Source organism: Theobroma cacao, chromosome 10, assembly GCF_053813885.1.
Source record: "Theobroma cacao isolate CCN51 chromosome 10, ASM5381388v1, whole genome shotgun sequence".
NCBI lineage: Eukaryota > Viridiplantae > Streptophyta > Magnoliopsida > Malvales > Malvaceae > Theobroma > Theobroma cacao.
Window position 1 is genome coordinate 23,804,409 of NC_142648.1, and position 18,006 is coordinate 23,822,414.

The window sequence follows — 18,006 nt, forward strand, 5'->3', positions numbered from 1 at the left end:
CTGATTCTGAATGATACAAGAACACTACTTCGCTACCAAAAAGAAGACCTGCAAATACAACTCATTAGATGGAAAAGCTTGTATCATCAGAATGAGCTCTTCAATGTAACAACTACACAAGTAAACTGACTTCAAATAGTTTTAATGTATCCGAGAAACATGAAACAAGAGGAGGGGGGTGTTGGGGAGGGACAGGAAAAACATTGACCAGTTACATCCAACATGATAAAAATAACACTTGAGCTTGTTAGGAGAGTAGAGGCAGAAAAAGTGTTAATTTTACACCTACAGCTACCTTCACTCAAAGAAGAAGGACAAAAGCGCCCGGATTGTTGCTTTACAGTACTGGCTTCGAGCCATATATGTTTAACCTGTGAACATCTGAAATCTGTACATTCACCTCCAAGCATCAATGAAATAAGGTCTAATGTGCCAACATCCATAAGTATTCCCACAGTACTGTAGATTATATACCAAAAGGTTCAAAACTCAACACCATTCATTTCCACCACCAAAACTGTCTAAACAAATATGTCTTCCTCATCCGAACATTGTACGTCATGAAGGCTCTAGCTTTGATAGGGTCAGCATTCAAATACTCAAATGCATACATCTGTTTAGCTTCTTCCAGACCATCAACCTCCATAACTGCCTCTAGCAATTCAGAGGGATTGATTGGAGTTTTACTTCGCTCCATTGCATCAGCCAACCGCCGAATGCTGGATGCCACTGCCAACATTGCCTCCTGAAGAGAATCTGAGCCACGGGGTCGCTTTGGAAGTTGTCTGAGAGGCTCCATTACAGGAGGGTCTTGACTACCATCTTGCAAATACTCCGGTTGCCCAGTATATGACTCCGTTCCATCTGTATCACTTAAGTCATCTGAACTTGGTGATAAGAAAGAAGCAGAATCTTCTTCAAAATTCTTATACCCAGTTGGTTGACTTCCATCCTTCATCTTAGCCCAACGACTAGGGGCTTGATAATTTCCACAGACAATCTTTAGCTCATCATACATCTCAATCTGTTTTCCTCGAAATCCTCTTGCATCAGAATGTGCCTGCTCAATATATTTGAAGTTACGCAATAGAAAGATTTTTTCCCTAAAAATTTTTATTAGAAAAAAAAAAAGAACAATGGAAAAGAATGTAGAACACACTGACCGCTATATATCTTTTCCAAAGATCTTCACTGTCACATTCAATCATCTTTGAATTTGGATTCCACCTGAATCCATCTTGACTTAGCATATCCCTCATTACCTTGTACCTTTTCTTAATTGTCTTAAGACGATTAACAACTTTTTGATTGTTCAAGTTTAAATTAAAACGAGAATTCACAGCAATACAAGCAGCAGTATATGCATTTTCATTAAAGCATTTGTCAATTTTATTCCCATTTTTAGCCTGAATGGCCAGAGCTTCAATAAGACACTTGTCCATCGCAATCGACCACACTACATTTCTTCCCTTATGCTTCATCTCCCTTCTCTGTGCCTGCAGGTCATAGTGGTCCATTCCTAATCCAGTACAACGAAAAAACAATGACGTTGTCATGTTATGGTGCAATAGAAAACATTGCTCAACAAAAATTATATATAAGTCAAATTGAGAATTCCATGATGCCACGATCATACAAACAAATAAACAAAGCAATGATTATCTAAACAATTTTGACTCCAGCTAAAAAATAATATTTATATTGTTTTCTCATGTTAACAGACAATGGAGGACACAATAAAGTCCAAGAGGAGAGTCACATTACATTCTGTATCAACAAAAATTAATCTGTAAATGTAACACCCCGTACCCTCAGTATAGAAGCCAATGCAACGTTATCGATAGGATGAGGGTCAATTGAAGCTAAATTAAGCGCGAAAAAGTGGAGACTGGTGGAAGAAATATTTTGAAATAAAATATTTCACACACGAAAAAATAATAATAAAATAATAATATTTTATCTATTGTTGAAATTAGTCATGAATAAGGATTATGTGACTAATCTAGGTGGGGAAAAAGAAGTAAGGAAGAATTTTAAAGGAAAAACGATGTTAGTGGGACCGGCGTGATTTCATTAAATAAAGCAAGAGAAGGTAAGTATATATTTAAATATTATAAAGACGCGTTGGTGAAGTATAAACTTGATTTTTTATTTGTACAAGTATTAAGAAAGAAAAATAGAAGGAAATTGAAATTAAAAGAGTGATGGGAGTATTAAATGATATAAACTCTTCCTTCTTTTCTCCATGGCCGGCCATCCCATGTAGGATTATTGAAATGATAGAAAGTGAGGAAAAATCATAAAGAGAGAAAGGCTTTCCTTTTCCTTGAGGTTCGGTCATGGAGGAAGGAAAAGGGAAGAACTATTGCTGGCTCGTGAGGATGAAGGAGAAAAGGAAAGAGCATGAAAGAAAAATGGTAGAACTTGGTGCACGATTTTCTTTGAAGGAAGTCATGGTTTGGAGAAGTAAAAAAAGGAAGAAAGAAAAAGAAATGAGTAAAGTGATGAAAGCAAAGTTTCCTTCCAAAAAGAAAGAAGTAATGACGTTGCTTTCGATGGAAAAGTAAAGATTCTAGAAGCCATTTGGCTAAGAAGAAGAATATGGTATTGAATTTTAGTTATGGATTGGAATGAATAAAGGGCAGTTCAGTTCGAAGGCACTTGACACAAGGATTCCTACACATAGCGATGAACGTCAACATTTAAATGTGTTTACATACGTATATGTAGAGTTGATTATTGTAGCTAACTAAATTGAAGGATTATTCATAATGATTTGAGATTTGAACTCAATATGTGTGATGAGTTGTATAGATGATACAATGATAGGAGATTCCATCAGAAATTGAGTTACGTTGATATAAGGAATTTTGGAGCAATAGTCAAAGAAGGACTATCAAGAAATGGAATCTATAGTGTGGTTAAGCCATACAAGAGTGATTAATCTGATTGAGATGTAAGAATTAATGAAGTGCTAAGACATAGTTATATTAGACTCTCCACAAAGCAATAGTGCAATGGATGAAAAATAAATGGTTATAGTATTACAAATGAGTAATTGGAGAAATTGATTAAGGAAGACAAAATTTAATCTGTCAATGATAATCGAAAAGTTCAAGTCAGAATAATTGTGGTACATATAGAGACATGAAGGATTAGAACTAATGAAAAGAATTTGATGGTGAATGGAAGAAATTGCAATTAGAATTAAGGATTGGCAAGTGAGTTGCCTTTCCACATGATGTAAATTGGATCGGATTAAGAGTGATGTAGAAGTGTGAATCTTTGAACGTGCAATTAACAGAAAAACTAAGAAGACTTGAATCGCATAGAAGCAAGGTAAACATGAAGTATGTGGGAATAATTGAAAACTTTAACCTCCCTTAATGTTGAAAATATGTATAGGAATGAATATGGCATGTTTATAATGCTATAAGTTATGAAGTAATGTATGGAGATAAGATAAAGGAATCTCAAAAACTTGACCAGAAACGAAGTAAAGAGATGGTGATTAGATATACACAAGTAAGTATAATTTGTGATCAAAATCAATATGATTGAGATTGGGATCTTAGTGATAAGAGAGATCAATAGTTGAAAGATACCGCCGTTTTGATTCAAGGATGATAACAGATATAAGTTATGTACCCTAATCTTGTAAAGTAATCTATCCGAGCCGAAAGTAAATAAAGTGGAAAAATTAAAAATGCCTAAGAAAGAGGAAATGAAATAAGATCATAGAGCGAGAGTAATCACTCGACGCTGATGTGAATTTAGAGACGAATTCTTTTTTAAGTGAAGGAGAATGTAACACCCCGTACTCTCAATGTAGAAGCCAATACGACGTTATTGATAAGACGAGGGTCAATTGAAGCTAAATTAAGCACGAAAAAATGGAGACAGGTGGAAGGAATATTTTGAAATAAAATATTCCACATACGAGAAAATAATAATAAAAAAATAATATTTTATCTACTATTAAAATTAGTCATGAAGGAGGATTATATGGCTAATCCAGGTGAGGAAGAAGAAGTAAGGAAGAATTTTGAAAGAAAAATGATGTTAATGGAGCCTACGTGCCTTCATTAAATAAAGCAAGAGAGGGTAAGTATATATTTAAATATTATTGAGACATGTTGGTAAAGTATAAACTTGATATTTTATTTGTACAAGTGTTAAGGAAGAAAAATAGAAAGAAATTGATATTAAAGGAATGATGGGAGGACTTGATTGAAAAGGATGAGAACTTTCATGGGTCAAATGGCAATTTTACCATTTAGCTTGGTCAAAGCTTTCAAAGGAAACTTTAACTCTTCATTCTTTTCTCCATGGCTGGCCATCCCATGCAGGATTATTGGAAATGTAAAGTTTATGTAAAAAAAAAAAAAGGGAAAGAAGGGAGAAGAAAAAGAAAGAGAAAAAAACTATTACTATGCATTACTTTGACCAAGTGAAAAAGCTTTCACCTCTCTTCTTTGACTTTTCTCTTTTTTTTTTCCCACTTGGCCGGCCAATTAAGGCCAACTTTTCTTATTCTTCTTCTTAGCTAAATGGCTTCTAGAATCTTTACTTTTCCATCAAAAGCAACGCCATTACTTCTTTCTTTTTGGAAGGAAACTTTGCTCCTATCACTTTATTCATTTCTTTTCTTTCTTCTTCTCAAAAGCAACTCTTTCTTTCTTTTTTAACTTCTCCAACCCATGGCTTCCTTCAAAAAAAACCGTGCACTAAGTTTTACCATGTTTCTTTCATGCTCCTTCCTTTTCTCCTTCATCCTTACGAACCAGTAATAGTTCTTCCCTTTTCCTTCCTCCATGACCGAACCTCAAGGAAAAGGAAAGCCTTTCTCTCTTTATGATTTTTCCTCACTTTCTATCATTTTCAATATTAAAGATTTAAGCTTCTAAACCTTCAATTTGTCAAGCTAGCTAGGTAAGATTTTAGCCTTTAAAAATCATTAATCTCATGGGTTTCAAGTTTTAGAGTTCTATTCCCTAAATTTCAGATTTTTCCCCTTTATAAAAAATGTTAGGGTTTTGTTTTCCATCTTCAAACCAAGCTCACCAAGGTAAAGATGTTACAAGTTTAAGTTGTTGATTTACTGAGTTTATTAGTTAGACTAGATTTTTAGGCAAAACTTGAGGTTAGACTGAAAATGGGTAGATGTTGATTTATGAATAATAAATTATGAAATTTCTCTAGAAACAATTGAGTTGGATGTATTGTTGGTCATTATAGGATCCACTAGAGCTTCAAGACCCAAGCCCGAACAAGGTCTTGTGTTGGTTTTGGTAAGATGGCATAGAAGGTGAGTGACCTTGCATTTAAAATATTTTGGATAAATGCATATATATTTGAATGAAGTACTTAAATATTCTTAATTGACTCTTTAAAATATGCATGGGAACAAGCCTTTGATGAGTGATATCCCTATGTTCAAAAATGCATAATGTGATGAATCACGTGTCGAAAATATTATATTGAATTGCCAATTGAATTGTGGCATGTGATACATTGAGGATTTTGGGATGTAATAATTAGCTGTGTGATGGTCAATATCATTTTCCCTGGGAAGTGGGATTATGTAACTATGTACATGGCCAAAAAAAAACAATGAATTATGTGGAAAATATTAATGTGTAAAGATTTTTGTTTACATGTTATGTATGTTATGTCTTGAAAGGTAATATTGAATGATAACTATAACCGTGCGTGTGTGGTGTGGGAGTGCACATGATGGTGATGGTGGTGTGCGGTATAAGAGCTCATAACGATAATAACTATATGTGGTGTAGGAATGCATATGACGATAATAGCTATGTGCGGTGTGAGAGTGCACATGAGCTGAGATGAGGTCGATGGTTGCATGCACCGAACCATGTTGACTACTCTTGGGAGTGAGCTAGATACCTTGACGTATGCTTGAAAATATCTATAGATATCTATACATATGTATAATATATATGTAAACATAAATTCCTAGACACATGTTTACATATACTATAGAGATGTTGGAGAAATGAAACGTGATTGCACTGAATATTGAAAGTTGAAATTCCCAAATGTTTTCAAAATGAGTTAAAAGACAACATGACATCGGGTTTGTTTATGATATATAAATTGCATTGTTTTTAACATAAGTGCATTGTGTTTCCTAAAACCTTCTGTATCGTTTGCTTGTTCCTTTCCTATGTTCACTGACTGGTTTTATACCCATTCTTTTCAACTTCATATTTTGGTTTTTAGATTTAGAGGTAGTTGGATCCTAGGTTGAGGTGCTCTCTCATACTCATCATTGGTAGGTTCCATGACACTCAGTGATAGTAACCATGCCCAGAGTCACTCCGCTTGTAATCAAGGGTCTTATACATGTGTATATGGTTGTTAAATGTAAATTGTGAGATTTGTTGTGATCACTGTATGTTTTGTCTGATTAATGATGTCGTCATAGGTTGGTAAGTAATAACACTATTTTGAGGATGGTATATGTTTGGTGGTCAGGATTTATTTCCAAAGAAATTATTATTGAAAAATTACGAATTATGGATCTTAAGGAAAGATGGGTGATAGTTGGATTGAGGAACAGGTTTAATAGAAAGGCTTGCTTGGGCTTAGTGGCCTATGCCTATTGGGCCCATGCGCCGGTCATGGCCCGAGATCGAGCTGTGATAGTAAATAACTTCTGAAATGAAGTCCCAAAAGCAATTTCACTGTAAACTTCACATTCTAGTTAACCCTAATTCAATTAAAGAATTAACCAAGACAACAAATTGCAAACCTATATAACCTTTGCATCATGCAACTTAGGATGTGTCCCTTTTCTCAAAGCATTTGCTACTATTATTGAAAATGAAAATTACAAAGGGAATTAGTTGTCTGACATGTAATTGGTATACCCTAACTCTTACTACTAGAAAATTAAATCAGCTCCAGTATTTAAGGAAGAAGAAAAAAAAAAACCTCAGTCAAAATGCACTAAAATTAAGTCAGTTTAATGCAGCCCTCACAGTTTGATATTGTCTCTGAAATGTCTTTACTAGGAATCGGAAAGACAAATATTTCATTGTTTACTTCACACTATCTATCTATATATTACCAAACGAATTCCTTGCCCTCCTATCTGTTTGGTTTCATTGCTGAGACAGTGTTAACTGATATGCTCTCAAGTTTTATATATTACCCGTGTTTCTTGTGATTTTCAGAATATATGTCATAGAGCAGGATATTTTACCATGTTCTCTTGACCAAAAAGGCAAATTGGCAGTCACTCAGGATTACAGAGTTGCCCAGTAAAAGCAAAAAGGCAACATAGCTGACAAGAGGAAAAGTATTGTCAAAGAAGGGTCATGGGGATCATCATATCATCAGACAGAACAGTGACTTCACCCATCTTGCTCCCCCCCAACCCCCCCCCCCCCCCCCCCCCCCCCCCGCCCCACCCTAGTTACAGCCCCTGGTGTCATATCTACAATGCCCCATATATTCAAATTTCATTTCTTTGGCTTGCCTCAATTTTTCCACCAGCAGACAATAGTGAACACCAACAACACAAGGACATGGCTTCTAATTGACTCTTGAATATTCAAAATGCAATAATTAAGTTTATAGCTCAAAGACTCATGGTCAATCAGACATATTTGTTTAACCATAAATGCAAAGATTCCAACAGCACTTGTAATCTTAAAAACACATGATGAAAGCACATGCAACTGCAAAAAACTAACGCTTCCAACCAAACAGAAAAGAACCATGCTTTGGGTGTAAAATACCAGCACATGAAACCATGTGCAAATTAGGTCAGTTAGGCGTTAGAAGGCAGGGCCATAAAAGTGGCTTGGATCAAATGACAGAAATGAGCAGTGTCAGTCCGTGCAAATTGGGTGATTTAAGCATTGGAAGGCAGGGCTAAACAGAGGCTTGGCTCATATCATAGATATGAACACTGTCATTAACCCTAGAAGAACGCAAGGCATTGCTAAGATCTAATACTCTTACAAGTAACCAGATTTGTTCTTATGATAACTAAAGCGAAAATATAAAAGATAAGTGAAAACCTAAGCAGTTATACTTCTTATAAGAAATAAGACGCAGCTGGATTTTCTCCATTTAACTCCAATAATATAACAGACCACAACTTGGAATATGGATAAAACCCAAATTACTCACTTGACCATTGTTTTTATTTGCAATTGAGTTGTCATACTTTTATCCTTCTGTATGTATACAGATGTAAACATTTAAGCAATTAAACACTTTGAAATGATGCAACTGTATCCAGTTTATAATAGTTGATGTTAATAGCAAACAGAAATGGTCTACATAGACTAAAATTGCCATTAATTATGGACAAATTACAGATGACAAGTGATTAAGTTGCACTGATGAGGAAACTTTTCTGCAACTAAAAGGCAAATGTTACATAAATAATGAAAGGGCAGCCTTTCCTTTCATCTTGCAGTCTCAAATCAAATCAAATCCCTCAACTCCATAAGTACCATATTACCAACCACAATGATCAAAACTGGACTGGACATTGACTCAACCAAAGAGCTGGATGAATAGGTCAACAACTGAACTAGTTTACAAATTAAAAATTGGATAAAAATAAAAATTATAAAAGGAGAAAAATAAAATAAAACTACACAACTATTTATAGTCACACGAAAATGTGCAGACAGCTAAAACTAAGGATAACTATAGCCAAGAACATAAGTATTCACTACTAATTTCTTCTATAAATCACATTCCCAACTATCAGATTTCAAGAATATATAAACCACTATTAACACCTATGTAGTTCCAACTGAAGATAAATCCAAATTATATTGATGCATAATGTTAATGAAACAAAGGAAAATAAAGATTCACCTAAGTTTCACCCAAAAAAAAAAAAAAAGAGAGAGAAAGCTTTGCCTAAACTAGGAAGATCAAGCTCTCATGGAACAAAGTAATAATAAAGATAATAGTTCTTTCTCGGAAAAAAAAAGGGGGGGTGGTGGGGCAGGGGGTTTTGGCTTTTGATGTCTATAACAATATGACATAGGAGTAGGTAGATTACACGAACACTCTGCGAAAATGTCAACACTACAATTTAGGCCCTGGTATTTTCAAAAATCAAAATGCAAGACCCCTGTTCCAACATGCCATACATAGTACGATGTGCAAAGGGGTAAGTGTAAAGGAAATGACAAATTTTTGAAAAACTGGGGAACTTTGGGATGTTAAATGCCAAGGATAAGTCCATACATTCAGAGGGGAAAGTGTTGCATGACAAAGAGAGAGGACAAAATATTTGTTAAGCTGTTACCAGGTTAAAATGCTAAATACCAGAGAAGGAGGGTTAGGCCAAGTTCTGACTCTTAAATGATTGAACTGTAAGATCAGACCAATCAAGGGCCAAATTACCAACCTGATAGCACAGTCACCTACAACAGAAGCTCACTCACAAACCCAACTCATTCCCCTGGACTTCAACTATTCTACTTGCTTAATGAATTACATAACCACTGTCCAATAAAATTCAACTCCTAACTCACATCTGCTCCATTAAAAAGAAAGGCCCATGTCTTTCACTTTTAATTTGTCTCATTTAAATATAATATCAGACTCAAAGAGGGAAAAAAAACCCCATGTATCAATCTCCATCCCAAGTAAAACATACAAGATAGTTCTTAAGTCCATAATTTTTCTTTCTTCCTTTTCTTATATTATGATTTTTGAGGCTATGAAGATAGAATTCTTGTCTTGCGTTTAACATTTATGAGTTATCAAATGTAAACATTTCTCTGTCTACAAGTGAGTAGTTAGTGATCAGTGCTACACTGCAATTCCCTCTCTCTTACCTCACTTCTTATTTGCTTAATTGTATCCTCTTTGATTCCTAGCCCTATGTTCATGGTGATAAAATGTGAGGGTTTTAAAAGGTTGAGGGTTCATGGTGGATGGTGGCAGGACATCAGAATGAGCCAAAGGGGGTTCCCAACCAACCCCTTCACTCTCCAACCTCCAATCATGTGTACACACATAAGATTTCAAACTGCTGGAAGTATCAGCTCTGTACAATCTCCGACAAAACTACATATTAAACTAACAATTACATCAATTATACCACTCATAAAAGCTCTAGAAATGCTATTAAGACTATAATAATTACATGCTCTAAGGGACTAGACATCTTACTTCCTTCTAACAGAATATAGCTACCCCATGTTAACAGGAACATAGAACTTTACAAGACAGAGACATTCCAGATTTGGAAAAACTAGTATGAAAAGTGTTAAAACTTTTTTAGGTTTAACCATTAAGGCAGATTTATAATACCAAAAGCTGCAAAAGGCAAACCCTTGGACTATAACAGCATCTGAGATCGAAATTCCATACTTGATTGGAATATATAAGAGAACATAATTACACCACAACATAATCCAAAATTACAACAAAAACCACAAACGTACACATACACGCATCAGATAACACTCAATTTGACCCCAAACAGGTTGTGGAAGAGCTCTGCCCCACACGATGTTCAACAGAGGAAGCATTTCCACAAATAGCCAAGGGTTTTCAGTAATCACCATCAGCACGCAGTATTGATGTCATACTGAAAACCAAAAAACTATGGTGGGAAAAAGAAAGAGGGAACAGAACAACTCACTTGAAGTAGCAAGTTTAGTCGCTCGACAACACAAAGGTTAATTCTTTGAAACCAATGCTTATTCATTTTGTGATAGCAATGACATGGTTTGTTATCCAATACCAGTTTTGCAGGACATAAGAATTGACTTGAAGAACAATCATGAACTTTTCCCAAGACATGCAATTGCCCATACCAAACGATTCAAGACAACTTAATTTTCATCAACTAGAGCAGGATCTATCCAAAACTAAGTCTATGCCAATGTTCAGAGAGACATTCGTATTGGAAAGAACTGCACTAACTTGTAAGAGATAACAAATCCCACCAATATCTAAGCATACCAAAAAAACAAGATAACAACTTCTCAATCTTTCCAGGCATTCGCCTCAATAAAATTGACATGCCTAAATCTCATACTAACCAAGCTCAGCACCTAACTTTCACACATAGACAAGCATTTAGAAATCAACCATTTGGCATTGATTTGAGCTACCCAATTCCTTAATTACTCAAACAGTGCCCAAACCTCAGCTTCTTTACTAAAATTCACCACAATGAAACAAGCCCATTGCTCCTTCCATTACAAATAAGCAAGCAACAAGTTAATAAACACAAAACAATCCACAAAAAACATAAAAAAAATCAAATTACATAATAGTTTTCACTTCCTATAAACAAACGAACAAATAAATTAATAAATAAATAAAAGCATTTATAAAAAGAGAGAGAAAGAAAGAAACCTTGGAATCGTGATTAAAAGTAGTAGAAAAAAAAGTAAGAATCTCTGGCCGGTGAGAACCCTGATACGATCGCCGGAAGAGATGAAAAACGACGTCGTCAGGGAGATGCTATAGGCGTTAAGTAAATGTGACGGTGCATTTGGGCAGCTTATTTTTATTAGGGTTTTCTTTTGAACTTTTGCTGCTGTTTCCCTTTTCTTTTTTTTAATTAACTATTTCTCGACGGATAAAAACAAAAGGAAATGAGGTCAAAAATTTTCTCGAGGGGAGGCACTTTCTCGAAGGCCAAACGCGTGTAGAGGGAAAAGTTCAGTATTACTAATATTTTGGCTAAAGTGCACTAGGAAATTTTCTGAAGAATGTGAAGGTCCTGTCACACTCTTCCACGTCAGTCCAAATTTGGCAACACGGTTGCCCAACTTTGTTTCTTTTTTCTTCCCTCCCGATGTAAGAAAATGAGCCATTTGGTCAAAATTTAGACCTCATATATGATTTAAGAAAAATTATGACATAATATCTAAACATATCTAAAAAAAATTTAAATAAATTTTTATACTTTAATTACATTCAATTAAACTTTTATAATTTTATTTAAATCTAAATAAATTTTTATAATTAACAACCAATTAATTATTGTGGGTTAAAATATCACTTGTTATTTTATATCACGTGTTGCTAATGTGATATACTGATATGTTATATTTGATAATAATATGATATATTTATATGACATGATTACATGATATTTTCACCTCACCTAAATGTCACATAGAAGAATAAGAATTTATTTTAATTTTATTAAACAATTTAAAAATTTTTTAATTTCTACTTCTTGCATTGTAAGAAAAAGAGAAATATGATCACAATTCACACTGCATATATATTTTATAAAAAAAAGTTATTCTACACATTAGTGATGTAATTTCTAAATTCTACATGTGATATTGTTAGAGTATTGACATGTATTTTATTAAATATATTTATGAAATTAATTAATTAATTCATGTATATAACAACTATCTATTTTGTTAATAAAGTTAATCTGACTATAAAATAATAATTCTATTTATATTCATTTATTATTAATATTAGAATTTTACCTAACAAGTCTTACCAATTATGATCCATTACCCATACAGGTCATCAGTGATGCACTCCATCTAAAGCCAAATCACATAATAGTTCTATCTTGATGGTTTCACATGAAAAATTTAGTCAATTCTTTTGACTTATAGCACTCTCTTATTGATGTGTCCACGTGATACTATTTGAGAGTCCCGTAAGGATTACTTTTTGTTTTAGGTTATAGATAAAGTAAACAAATGAGTATGATATCATAAATCAAGTGACAAGCAAAATTGTATAAAAGAAGTACATTTTGGGCTTTTATTTAGATAAAACCATCTTTGACTTTGTTTAATAATAATTTAAGTTGAAAAAAAATATTACTATTAAGTAGGAAAGTACTTTTTTTTAAGTAATTACTTCTTTCAAACCAAGTAAAACAAGTTTCAAAAATCTTTAATTTGGTGAAAGAAAGAGAAATATAAGGTAGAAAAAGATGCAAAATAAAAGAAATGAAAACCATTACGAAAATTTTAAATTATTTTGTTTTTCTCATTTTCCTTTTTAACTTCTTTGTTTTTTCTTAGATTTTTTTTGGATATTTTTAATTATTTATAATTTAAAATAATATTACTCATCAAATATATATATATATATATGTATATATATTCTGGTTTGGGTGCTGCTGCTGGACTTGCAGGGTTTTCCATGGATTCTGGATTCACACAATGGGAGTTGTATGATATCAGTTTGCTTTGTTGTGAAGAAAGAAATGCAATTGCAGACAAAGAAGCAGAACTTGGAGCTGTTGGAGGGAAGTTTAGGAATGCCTAAAAGGTTTTGCAAAGCTTAAAACATTGTACATAGTTTCTTTTATTGCAAAGCTACTTCTCACAATGCAGAGAACAATCTAGAATTCCAAAATCACCAGCAAACCATAAGAAAAATCACACAGTTCAACAGAGAGCCAATATAAGCAAACAGTCATCCAACAATACTTATGGGAAGAACAATCCCAGCCAAACTGGAAAAAAGGAAAACAAACTTAATACCCTAAAAGAGAAAGAAAATATGGCCTAGACGACACATTCAACCAATTCCAAGTAAATAAAACACCCATCGTAAAACTTTATGATCAAATGGATATGAATCTCATAGGGCCCTTCGATAGGAAACAACATCAACTAAGGTCTACAAAACCCAGCACTACAGAATTTCAAGCAGAACCTTATCCAGATCATAAATTTCCACAAATCACCAGGAAATGAGAACAACCACCAATCGATTTCAGCAGAGATGACAATCTTACAAAAGCAACAATTAACAGACTAGGACCCAGAAACTCCATGTATTACTCAGCTATGACACACCAATCAACTAATTATAGCACAAATCAGAATCTAAGTGATGGAACCAATCCCAACCTATGAACAACTTAAGACCTGGATTGGATTTTCCAAATGGATGCCATGAAAATGAAGTAGACATAAACCAAACCCTAGTCTAAATGAAAGGCGAACATATTAGCATCGAATAAGTCAAGCAACCATAAATTTTGTACATATATAATTCAAATGAGAGAGAGAGAGAGAGAGGAGATTATGGCTCCAAAAGTGTATGAAGTTTCCTGAGCATGACTTACTACACAAGATGATATACGATTGAGATCATATTTCTTGAAATTATCTTCCAATCACCATTCCAATGGTTTGAAACCTTAAAAAAATAATCAACTGGTAGCCTACTACAATATCTATATATCAAAACCACAACCTTCTAGATTCACCTGAATAATGGCATCCAAAACTCCTCATAAATTCCTGCAAAAAGTGGGGTATGAACCTGATTTGCAACTGTTATTATAAATGTAATAGGTTCATTCTATTCAAAGTTTAAACAAACATAGTAATAAACAGTACTTTGACGGATGAAGCCCCAACATAAGCAAATACTCACACTTGGTACATTATTCATCAAATACTAATTCCATATAAATTTTCCTTTCCTTAAAAAGAAAACAAGGCCATCATTTTGACCAGTAAAAACAATATTTGAATGAATTAATATTGTTATATGTCACTTTTTATTGCAGGGTTGTCTCTTTGATGGTTATAACTAAGATGGTCCAAGGTGAAAGGCAAACTCCCCTAATCACCTGGACTGTCAGATATAGAAATGAGAAGCACTGATTTCTAAAGTTAGTTAACTTACTAAGTTTATAATCATCTGCACGTATAGAAAAGATAAATAAATAATCATGTGGTACTATACATATTCAGTATCATTGTATTATGAAATCGTTATTCAGCATCATTGTTTTATGAAAAGCTTTTACCTTGTAGATCCCATATTTTGATGAATAAAATAACCCTAGTTTTTCCAACTTCAAGTGGAACCTATATGAAAAAGGTAAAAATCAATTGTAGATTTATAATTTTCCAATAAAAATTTTTCATGAATTCCTGGAAGATGACTCTGACCAAAACATTAAGTATAATTTTCAATAAATGAGACAAATGCAAGGTCATATATAGATAAAACAAGACTCTTCTTATTAGAATAATTGCATCACACAAGTAGGAGTTCATCTCTCTTCTTCATGTATATAATTTTGAAATATGATCAGTTGGCATTAGAATATACACTCCCATTAAAAAAAGAATCATGTGAATAACATGACTAGAAGCAATGAACTGGGCTCAGATTCATTACAGTAAATTTCAACTTCAAAGCATCTTAAGTATTTTCTACTTCAACATGAAGAAAGAGATCACATGCAAACTAGAGGCAGAGATAATCTCATCCACAAAACAGAAAATCAGCATGGCAACTAAAACCAGACAAAGATAAAGTAATTCTTCAAGGACAGGAGATCAATTAAAAATCTGAAGCAAGAAATATCAAAGTCCCAAGGATGCAACATAGTATGGCTAGGAAATGATATTACTGAGATATCCAATAAACCTCACTGAAAAGGAGGATGGGATACATGGTTAGAAGTTTAGCCTCAAGAATATAACTAAAACAGCATGAAACTGATAGTTTGTAAGATATGTTGATCATTTGAACAACTCGTAACAGAATTTAACAGTGGATCCATTCATTCATTCATTTAACAATCAAGTCAAAGGATGAGACAAAATCATAATAATATGAAAGATAAATGCTTGTTTCAGTAGTATTCAGAATGCAGCATTCACTTCTATTATAGACAGGGAGGTGTGAAGTGTTGTGGTGATAGATATATTCACTAGATTGTAGATACTAAACAGAAAGCCATGCTTCCAAGAAGAATCAGCAAAAATGTTTACCTTCCACGTCATAATACATTAGAGAACCTCAGCGAGTGAAAAAAAGCCATTTTGCAAGAGTAAAAACAGGCAATTGATTGGAAAGAATTGACATGTTAGTGCCAATGTAGATTCTCTTGTGAGAAAAAAGAAACAGATAAAACCTCTTGCATTCAATATTAGATTTTCCTACCACCCTACTCTTCAATCCATAGTTGGTAAACAAGGGTCTTTAAATTAAACAGGCATCCTGACTATTACAAATTACCAATTAACAACACCACATGAATGACATGAAACATTATACCAAAAGATACAGCGGACAACCATATTCAGTTTTCCTCACTGATGCAGCTGTGCTGAAGGACGCAAATTTATTATAAAAAGAGAAAAGGGGTAATAACCCAAAAATGAGTGTGGACATATGAATTACAGGAGCACATTATTCAGATTATAATGCTATTTTTCCCACTTTGAATAATACATATCGATACAAAGAAACATAAATTTCATCATGTAAACTAAAAATGAAGCTATATCATGATAATATATATTTTAACTAGAAGCTAATCTCCAATAACAGATCCTTTCATAGACAAATCCAAATACAAAACAATAATCAGTCATGTGGCATAATGTGGCGCTCTAGCAGCCATACTAGCAACCTGAGCCTGCATTTGAACTGCCCTAACTTTCGCTGCAGTAGCCCTATGAAAGAACTGCTCCCTTGACAACAACCTCACATTCCTCAAATACTGATCAAACGGCACAGCCCCATCTTGCACTGCCTTATCCAATGAATAAACCACATCCTCAATAGCTAAATCTGCAGATGTGCAATCCAACATCTGCTTGGAAAGCACGTCAGCACAATGAAATGCCTCATCAACATTCACATTAGTCATCCCTAAGTTCTTCCTTTTCCCTTCGTTATCTCTAACCCAACTGTCCAACACATCCGTATTCATCAAAACAACCTGTAACTGCTGTTCTAACCCTTCTTTTTCGTCTTGCATCTCTTTCAACCCTTTATTAATCTCTTCCTCTCTCCTTCTTAACACCGCTTGAGCAGAAAACAACCCTTCCACTTCAACTTCCCTTGCTTTTCTCATTCCAATTATATCCCCATGAACCATCTCCACCAACTTATTCACCGCATTCCTTTTATAAACCTCTGATGCATCCTCCGTCTGCGGAGCAGGAGATTGCGGCAGCTGTACCCTCCCATAAGGCGAAGGCGGATACCCTGCGGCAGCCGCCGCCACCCTGGGCGGTGGCGGGTGCTGCCCGTAACTAGACGTCATGGAGGAATTAATGGAAGGGTTGGGGCTCGGATCAGGGCTTGGATTGGGACGACGTTGAGAATAAAGCGGGGGATCACGAGCAAACGCAGAGCTTAAATTAAGGACTAAATCGACGAGATTAGAACTTGGATAAATCCAATTTTGCAAATAAGGGATCGAAACTAACCCGGACGGAGTAACGTGAGGATGCGGGCGTTTAATGATCATGTCGCGCGTGGGATTCACGTAGACAACCGGCGGGTGACGAGGGTAAGATTCCATGAGCCAGATTATGATCGGGATGTTGTAAGTGATGCCCTGGAAAGGCATGGGGATGGTGCCGTCGGCTTGGAGAAGGTTGACGGATCGGCCGTCGTTGTGAGTGAAAGTGGCGGTTTTGGGTTCGAGGGAAGGGTAGTGGGAGGTGACGGAAAGGAGGTGTTGGCGGATTAGCCATTTGGTGTCTTCGGTGTAAGGGAGGGAGGAAGGGCCGCGCTGGGAGAGGACGGAGGAGAGGAATTGCTGGATTTGTTGAGGGTTGGGTGGCGGCGTTGACGGCGGTGGAACCATTGGGCGATGATGTATTCGGACAGAAAAGAGGAAGGGTAAAAAGAGGAAGAACGAGAGAGATTTTGTTATGGGGTTTTGCTTAGCAGAGCTGTTTTACGCGTCACTGGTAGCAGGAGGCGCCTTTGCCGAACCTTCTCTCTCGTTTTCTTACTCCATCACTTATTATTATTATTTTTAAATAACATAAAATTTAAATGCCAATTATTGAATTAAATTTATATACTTTTATTTGAGGCTAAATACAACTCTATATCCAAACTTATTTGTAATTTTATATAATGTTGTGAAAAGTGAAAATATCATATCACATATGTCAATTTGTTACCTCACGTTTGATTAATAAATATTAATTTATTTATAATTATAAATATTTATTTAATTTAAAATAAAAATATAAAAAATAATTCAATATTGTTATAAAT

General features: G+C 34.6%; 2 protein-coding genes across 3 annotated transcripts; both read right to left on the minus strand.

The window, feature by feature from the left end:
- Positions 1 to 106: 106 nt before the first annotated feature.
- Positions 107 to 11,693, minus strand: LOC18587035 (Myb/SANT-like DNA-binding domain protein). Of its 2 annotated transcripts, XM_007010683.3 has the most exons (3): positions 11,377 to 11,693; positions 1,164 to 1,519; positions 107 to 1,060 (listed from the first exon to the last, which is right to left on the minus strand). In XM_007010683.3, the coding sequence occupies exons 2-3, from the start codon at positions 1,515 to 1,517 to the stop codon at positions 500 to 502; spliced, it is 915 nt and encodes a 304-aa protein (XP_007010745.2). In that variant the 5' UTR covers positions 1,518 to 1,519; positions 11,377 to 11,693; the 3' UTR covers positions 107 to 499. The 2 variants fall into 2 exon arrangements, with proteins under 2 accessions (XP_007010745.2, XP_088658583.1); XM_088802457.1 differs by lacking the exon at positions 11,377 to 11,693 and having other exon boundaries at positions 1,164 to 1,649.
- Positions 11,694 to 16,032: 4,339 nt separating this feature from the next.
- Positions 16,033 to 17,739, minus strand: LOC18587036 (protein ELC-like). Its single transcript, XM_007010684.3, has one exon. The coding sequence runs from the start codon at positions 17,582 to 17,584 to the stop codon at positions 16,355 to 16,357; it is 1,230 nt and encodes a 409-aa protein (XP_007010746.3). The 5' UTR covers positions 17,585 to 17,739; the 3' UTR covers positions 16,033 to 16,354.
- Between the last annotated feature and the right edge of the window lie 267 nt (positions 17,740 to 18,006).